The sequence below is a fragment of the Orycteropus afer genome, unplaced genomic scaffold (genome assembly GCF_000298275.1).
Source record: "Orycteropus afer afer isolate SDZICR_OR568_19922 unplaced genomic scaffold, OryAfe1.0 scaffold00032, whole genome shotgun sequence".
Classification (NCBI taxonomy): Eukaryota; Metazoa; Chordata; class Mammalia; order Tubulidentata; family Orycteropodidae; genus Orycteropus; species Orycteropus afer.
In genome coordinates, this window is record NW_006921619.1 from 11,457,472 (window position 1) to 11,466,081 (window position 8,610).

The following is an 8,610-nucleotide window of genomic DNA, read 5'->3' on the forward strand; positions in this document are numbered from 1 at the left end:
TTAGAATTCCAAAAGTCCTGTTAGTATTGCTGACACTAAAAGGTTTCTGGTTAAAGATTTTCCTGGAGGCTACTAGAACTCTGGCTTCAGATTGACTCACAGCCTAATTCCCAGGACCTGTGAATATTACTTTACAAGGCAAGATGGACTTTGCAGATGTGATGATTAATTTAAGGAGATGGGGAGATTAGCCTGTATTATCCAGGCGGGCCCAATATATTCACAAGCGTTTTTTTAAGAGGGAGATAAGAGGGCCAAAGTCAGATAAAGATGTAATAATGGAAATAGAGGCTGGTGTGATGTGCTTTGAATATGAAGGAAGAGGCCGTGAGCCAAGGAATGCATCCAGGCTCTGGTAGCTAGAAAAGGCAAGGCAATGGATTCCCTTCTTGAAGTTCTAGAATTTGTCAGCTGTTGACACCTGACTTTAGTCCAATAAGACTGATTTTGGACTTGTGACATCCAGAAATCTAAGATAATAAATTTGTGTTGTTTTAAGAAACTAAGTTTGTTGTAATTTGTTATAGCAGCCATAGGAAACTAATACAGTTATCAATATCAAAATGGTAATCAAGCAATTATGTTTTTCAATTTTGACAGGAAAAAAAAGAGTGTTTTATACATTAGAAATATTAATATATCCCAAAACTTCTTATTCTTCTTTCTCATCTACTTAAACTCACTAAAATGGCCCCATCCTAAGGATATGGCCTTTTGATTTGATGATCATAGGCGCTGTCATGTTCTCTTAATTCTTCCAGCACTGGATTGGGAAGCACTGATAAATTTACCAATTCTTAAATGCTGTGATTCATGGTTATATATTTCATCCCCTATTTTCACCTGTCTTCTGGGCATTGCTACTTGGCTATCATGCTGGCATCTCTGCATTATTACCTGGCTAAAACCAAGCTCATCAGCATCTCTGATTTTCCTGTTCTAACTCCTCCCAGTCATCTAAGCTTATCACCTTGGAGTCAGTCACCTTTAACTTCTTCACCCTGTTACCAACACTTACTGTCCTTTCTTTTGTCAAGCTCATCCCATCTATTCCTTCTATTTTTCTTTGTCATAGCTTCTCCCTGCCAAGTGTAGAAACTAAGATTATTGCAATAAATAGGGGATTTGGATTTTATCCCATAGGGAATGGAGAGTCATTGAAACAATTGAGGATGTAGGCCATTTGAGTGGAACCACACTTAAAAATTACTATATATCTTGGAGCAGAATGGAATATAGAACAGAAATAGTGTGGGTCGGGATTGAAATAAGGTAATGATATACAAAGAGAAAGACTAGTGTAGGTAATAGATATCTTGAAAGTATTTGAATACAGTAAAATTACATTTACGATAATTACATTGTCTCCCTTTTTTAATTTTTTTCTGGCCATTTCTCTTCATCTCCATTCAGGCCACTCCCACCAGCACTTTTCCTTTATGCACTCACCACCATCACCACCCAACTACCTAGAAATTTCTGTATTCCTTTTGCTTTCATAAGCTTTTGGATAGTTCACAAAGAACACTGGCCTGGGGATCTAGACACATGTTTTCTAGCTGGATTCTGCTGAATGACATGTGGCAAGTCATAGCCCTCCCGGGGCCTTAATTGTTCCATCTATAAAATACTTTAAGTTCTTCTAATTAAACATAGAGGGTTAAACACTTGCATTTGCCTCTGCTCTCTCTTGAAGCCTCATGGAATGACAGTAAAAGGGAAATATGACGTCAACACACAAGGACACAAAAACGGGCAGAAGCTAAAAAAACTGACTAGTGACAGATAGGTAACTGACTTAGAAAAGTTAGAGAGATATGGAATAAAAGTTAGCAATGGAGAAAACCAAGATGCAAGCCAGTTTATGTGCCACAACTCCAGAAAGGCTCAAAAATCATAGGCAACAAGTAGCTTAGAAGGTGGTTGCTGAGAAGGGTGAAAGAGGAGGAGTGGTTGAAAGCCTTTATGCAAAGTTTATTTCCTTTACTTCTATGCCATGGTAACTGCTTTTCACTCACTCCAGGAAAAAGAATGGAAGTTTATTCTCTGAAGACACTGAACCAGAGGGACTCTGGACTCAGGGAGATAGGCATAGCTGAGGAAAGGGGTGCCATCCAGCAATCAGATGGATAATGAAACTATACACTGAATGACAGGACTATGAATTCCCTTAACCCACTAGCAAACACAGCAGCTGGCCTTATATCCTGTGCACTCACTCCTCAGATGCAAAGGAAAATGAGGTTTTCTCTCCAGAAAAAATGGAAAAGCTCAAGGCCGGGGCTTGGGGGGGTCTGTGTGTGTGTGTGTGTGTGTGTGTGACTTATAGTGAAATGGGATGGGGGATAGGTCCCCCAATGGAATAGGCCACTCAGATCACACCAGAAGAAAACCCATCAGATCTATCCTGGAAGAAGTGCAGCAGAATGCTCCTTGGAAGAGAGAATGACCAGACTTCATCTCACGTACTTTGGTCATGTCAGAAGGGGTCATTCCCTGGAGAAGGATATCATGCTTGGTGAAGTGGAGATTCAGCGAAAAAGAGGAAGACCCTCAGCAAGATGGATTGACACAGCGGCTGCAATGATGGGCTCAAGCATAGCAAGGACTGTGAGGTTGGTGCAGAACTGGGCAGTGTTTTGTTTTGTGTACATATGTTCACTATGAGTCAGAGCTGACTCGGCGGCACCTAACAACAGCAACAACACATGCATGTGAAAGCTGGACAATGAATAAAGAAGACTGCAAAAGAATTAGTGCATTTGATTTGTGGAGTTGGCAAAGAATATCGAATATACCATGGACTGCCAGAAGAATGAACAAATCTGTGTTGGAAGAAGTACAGCAAGAAGGCACCTTAGAAGTGAGAAAGGCCCAACTTTGTCTCTCATACTTTGGTCATTGGGAGGGACCAGGAAAGATATCATGCTTGGTCAAGTAGAGGGTCAGCAATAAAAGGGGAAGACCCTCTATGAGATGGATTGACACAGTAGCTACAACAGTGGGTTTGAGAGCATGGCAATGATTGCTACCAATGATGGCACAGGACTAGGCAGGGTTTCCTTCTGTTGTACATAAGGTCTCTATGAGTTGAAACTAACTCGATGGCATCTAACAACAACAACTAGAGGATATGCTAAAAAAACAAAAACAGAAAAACAAAATACAAAGGAATAAGCTTAGCGTGTAGCTAAATATAAGAAGTAGAGAATCTAACATAGAAGAAGAACTAAGGGAATTGCCAAAATGCTGAAGAACTGCCAGCTCCTCCCACACTGACTATGCAGCCATCTAGAGGGGTCCTGTCTAAATTGGAACAGTTCACAGAAGGCTCCAGGAGGGAATGAGCCCAGGAAAAACAAAGGGAACTGAGAGGTTACCTGACCTGATGCAGCTGAATGAATGTAGAGATTTATACTTCCAACAGAGTTTGGGAATGGATTAGACAAGAATATAGAAACAAAATGAAAACCAAGGCAATTAATGTCTGGTGTAACAAAAACTTTGTACAAGAAAATAAATGCAACTAGAGTGTTCTACTTGGCTCATCTATGCATAATAATGAAATAGAAATATTATGACTGAATATCAGTTTAACTAAAAAAAGTTAAAGAGTTTTGCCCAACCTTCCTTCCAGGAGTGCCTGGTGGGTTTGAAATGCCAGCCTTCCGTATAGCAGTTAAATGCCTTAGGCACTACACTATACAATCAAATTATAAAAATGCAGATCCCAAGGTCATTTTTATTTGCAAAGGATAACCCAGCCCTAGACTGCGACTAAGAAGCTCTGGTAGCGTACTGCCTAAGGCATTTCACTGCTAAGCAGAAGGCGGTTCAAACCTACCAGCCACTCCTCGGAAGGAAGATGGGGCAATCTACTTCCGTAGTGATACTGTCTTGGAAACCCAAGGAGGGGTCACTATGAGGTGGTCTGACTCCACGGCACATAACAACAACAACAACGATCACTAAAGGAGCTCTGGTGGAGTAGTGCCTAGGGCACTTGACTGCTAACCAGAAGATTGGCAGTTCAAACTCACCAGCCACTCTGCTGAAGGAAGATTGGGCAATTTATTTCCTAATACTACCTTGGAAACCCAAAGGGGGTCCCTGTGAATCTGAATCCAATAGATGGCAGTGGGTTTGGTTTTTTGAGACTACCACTAACAGTCCCTGAGTGGTGCAAATGGTTAAAAGGTGCTGGGCTCCTAATAGAAAGGTTGGAAGTTCAGGTCCACCAAGAGCACCTCAGAAGAAAGGCGTAGCCATCTGCTTGAAAAAATTCAGCCATGATTCCCAATCAAGTAAGGCAACTGTTTACCTATTAAGATCCACTTCCTTTGGTTGCAGGCTAGTATTAAAGAAGGAGCCATGAAAGGGCTTTCAGATAGCCAACGAAGGGGTGCATTGACCGTAACCAAACCAAACTCACTGTGATGGAGTCAGATCCAAGTCATAGCAACCGCTCCTTGGGTTTCTGAGGCAGTCACTATGGAAGTAGATTGTCCAACCTTTCTTCCGAGGAGTAGCTGGTGGGTTTGAACCGCCAGCCTGCTGGTTAGCAGTCAAATGCCTTAGGCACTAGGCCACCAGAGCTCCTGCACTGACTGTAAAGAAATTTAATTAATAAAACCAATTAAAAGTTAAATGACCATATGCCACCAATTAAAATTGGTGATAAAATACTTCTCCCCCAAAATATTTTGTTGGTCTAAATTCTAAACAAATGCTATGATTACTGTTGAGTTTTAATCATATGCATATAAGCATTGCTCCACTCTGCACAGAGATCTCTGACCTCGATATTTGATTACTCCAAGAAACTAAATAAAAAAAGTTGGAGAGGGAAGAGGAAAGATACTGGGAGAACTGTGTAGGCTGGGACGCGCTTTTTCTCCTTTCCGGGACTCTGCGGCCGCAGCGCAGAATCCGGCTCCAGGACAAAAGCGCCTGCACCAGAACCAACACCCTAGGATTCCCGCAGGTGCCCGCCAAGCCCAGAGGCGCATGGGGCTGAGGAACCTCATCGGCCAAGCCTGCCTCCGCCGATCCTTCCGTCCACTTCCTCCGCCAGCGGCCACTGACATCCAAACAAAACAAAGCCCAGATCAAAACCAAGCTGGCTGTTTGGGGTGGTCTAGTTTGTTTGGAGGAGCTCTGGTAGCATGGTGCCTAAGGCGCTTGACTGCTAACTAGAAGGCTGGCGGTTCAAATTCACCAGCCATTCCTCGAAAGGAATATGGGGCAATCTACTTACGTAGTGATACTGTCTCGAAAACCCAAGGAGGGGTCACTATGAGTCTGGTCCGATTGGAGGGCACATAACAACAATAACAACAGTTTGTTTGGAGGGAACTGGTAAGGGCCCTAACTTCCCAATGCTGCCTCCTCCTCCTGGCCTCTGCCACGTTAGGAGGCAAAGGAAGCGAGGACTGAGGCCCGCTTGGTTGCCCAACCAGGAAAAGCAAAGCCAGGACCGGCAGAGGTGACAGGGCCCAAGGAGGGACAAAAGTGGAGGGCACTGAGCTAGGGCGGAGAAGAGAGGTCGGTGGCCTCTGACCGCTATGCACCTCTCCTTCCTTGCCCCAATGTCAAGTGGTCACGTGAAGCTGACCACTCTCCCTCAGCTATTTTTTCTCGCCCAAAGTATCAACCGGGTGAAAACTGTTTCCAAGTCTTGTGAATGTTGTAAAGAGACATAGGGGTTCTTTTGGAATTGGCCTGAACCCCTATCTTTTCCAGAGACAGAAATGTCCCAACGTTCTTGGGGAAACTTGTCTTTAAAATGAACCCAAGGATACCCAAGCTGATTTCAAGGATAACTTAGCGCTTGGTGATTTTGTTTCCTGTGTTACCATCTACTGCCCCCAAAAATATTCTTTGACTTGCTGGATTTTTGTTGGGCCCAAACATGGACCAACTCCTCACATGCACCCACCCCACTGCCCCAGTCAGTTCAGGAATGGTGAAGGTGTAGGATTATACTGGTAGCTGGGAAAGCATTCTGCCTCCCCTGCTGGAGAATTCATTCGACTCCTGAAATCACGAGTGAGTGCATTACAGGAGGGAAGGAAGAAGGTATGGAGGGAAATTCAGCCGCCCTCCAAGCTGTGAGCGAACAAGTCAAACCAGGCAGCCAAGCTGGAATCAGCAACAGAATTATGCTTTATTTTATGAATACTGCTCTGGTGGCGCAGTGCCTAAGGACCTGGACTGCTAACCAGTCAAATGGGCTGCGGTTCAAGCCCACCAGCCACTCCACGGAAGGAAGAGGGGCAATCTACATTCTTAAAGATTTACTGCCTCTGAAAACCAAAGGGGGTCACTATTGTGAGTCAATCTGAAGCCAGAGTTCTAGCAGCCTCCAGGAAAATCTTTAACCAGAAACCTTTTAGTGTCAGCAGTGCTAACAGGACTTTTGGAATTCTAAACACTCCTTAGGGCCTTTATCTGCCCTCCAGTCTCAGCAGGTATCAAGGAACTTCCTCCGAACTCAGCACGCATCACAAAAGCCATCCGGATTCAGCACATATCAGAGATTTGCTTGACTCCTGAAAGTCTCCCACATATCTGAGCCGCATCCTCCCTGGATAATATTTTCCTAAGTGAACTTTGGAGCGGGGGGTGGGTGGGGGTGGGGGTTTCTTTATGTCCCCCAACATCTTAGATCACTGCCCTAAATCCCTTAGCAACAACCAATCATCTGTACCCTCTCACCCTGGTGCTGCGCCTCCCCATATTATTCCATAAATTGGTGAGAACATCGGGGCAGGGGGTCTTTTGCTTAAGCCACTGACCTGGTAAGGGCAAAGACCCTAACTTAAGTTAGCTAATAAACCCTCCTATTGCTTTTGCATTGTCATGTGTTGGCATATTTCTCTCGCCGAGGAACTCCTTCTTAACCTGGGCACAACACTATGAATCAGAATCAGAATGGACTTGGACTTGATGGCAGTGGGTTTTTTTTTTTTGGGGGGGGGGGGGAGTTAGCACTGAGCTGATTCTCAGAAAAAAAATATCTGACCTGAGAAGGTTCAGTAAAAATGACTATGAACAAAATCACCCATCCCTGAAATGGAAGTTTTTCATTTATTGTCCATTAATAATAGTTCTGGGTCACAAACTATTTTAAGGAATGCTAAGTGCATCCACTGGCCTTTCCTGAACCAAGCTTCCTATTTTCTGCCTCCATCTACCCTTCACATCTTTACTGCTGATGAATTCAAGGCACTTTCAGCCTAGGTTATCATATATACCCTGAACATCCTCAGGCCAAGAGGGCAGAGCAGGGAAAGCCTCTGGAGGTTTGAAAGGACGGATTCCTCAGATGTCAGAGCTGTAAGGGCTTTTAGAGAGCAGAGGCCAAAAGGCACCAATTTCCACTCAAGGATGTCACAGAGGTGAGCACTCAGGAGGGATGCCTTATCTCCTGATTCAGCTAAAAGCCTGTGGATGTGGAACCAGGAATTTATGAAGTTTCTTATGGAAAGTAGGGAGTAGTTGGGGGAACGGAGAGGCAGAGGAAGTGGAGTAAATTCGTCCAGACTACAATGTTCTTTGGTTTCTAGGAACTTTCAATCTTAGAGTTGCTGAAGGCAGGTAGGATTCTAATGGCCCTTCTAGTGGGAGGGGTGGGGTGTAGGTAGGGTCTGGAGATGGTGGGGAGCAGTATTGAAGTCACTAACTCTCAGCTCCAGAGAATGAAAATGGCCTTTTCTCAGGAGACCCTGGGATGCTGGGAAAGAGTGGATCCCAGGTGGCTTAGTGACTCAGATTCCTTAGAGTGACCCCTTATATCCTCTAGTCCTAATGCATATTTTAACAGATAAGGACACCAAATCCTTGAAGGAAGCTGAATGTGTGCGTTTAGCATAGGTGTCTCTCAAGATTCTTCCAGCTTTCAAATATAAGACTTCTATAATAGTTTATTCCCCCAAATGGGAACAAGAACTTGCAAATAGAACTTAGAAAGCCTCAGATGAGTTTGCAAAGCTGGCACTGATTTTTTTTTTTTTTTTTTTTGGCTTTAGGAAAACTCTAATTTCCTGGCTCTCCATCAGAGTGAATACTAATGTCTTTCCTTCTGGGAGGGCTCTGCAGATGAGTGAGTTACTATTTGTCCAGAGATTTGAGAGCCTGAGGCAAGTGACATTGAGCTGCTCACCAATTATGACAAGGCCTTTACACAAACAACCATCCTTTTATTCCTCCCAGATCTTTGTGGGAGGGAGAGGTTGGAATAATTTCATTACAAGAGTCCATCAGCTTTGACAGTGTCTCTCAAAGACTGCCTTTTTCGTAATCATTTCGTTTGTCTGAAATGGAATTCAGGTAGATAAAGGACTGGGGTAGCACAAGGATAGCTATTAACTGTTCAGAAGACAGCATGATGGGCATGAGTCATCTATCCTCATACCCTGATTCTGAAGTTTGTTTTTGAGATCTTTTTATCTTTTGAATAAAAAGAGAAACATTTTAAGAAGAATAAATTCCATATGGCTAGTGAAGTTGACAGTCATCACCATATACTGTTTAGACCACAAGTCTGAGGTGGAAATAAGACCCTTTTGAAAATGCTGTGCCAAGACTTTAGTTCTGTTCTTTTGACCC

The 8,610-nt window shown here is 43.6% G+C and overlaps 1 protein-coding gene across 1 annotated transcript in view; it reads left to right on the forward strand.

Annotated features, from left to right (window-relative positions):
• RTP4 (receptor transporter protein 4) overlaps positions 1-1,789 on the forward strand; it is a 36,400-nt gene extending 34,611 nt beyond the window's left edge. Inside the window, 1 exon segment of the mRNA XM_007936033.1 lies at positions 1,697-1,789. Within this exon segment, the coding sequence (XP_007934224.1) occupies positions 1,697-1,789 (93 nt within the window).
• Positions 1,790-8,610: the final 6,821 nt, after the last annotated feature.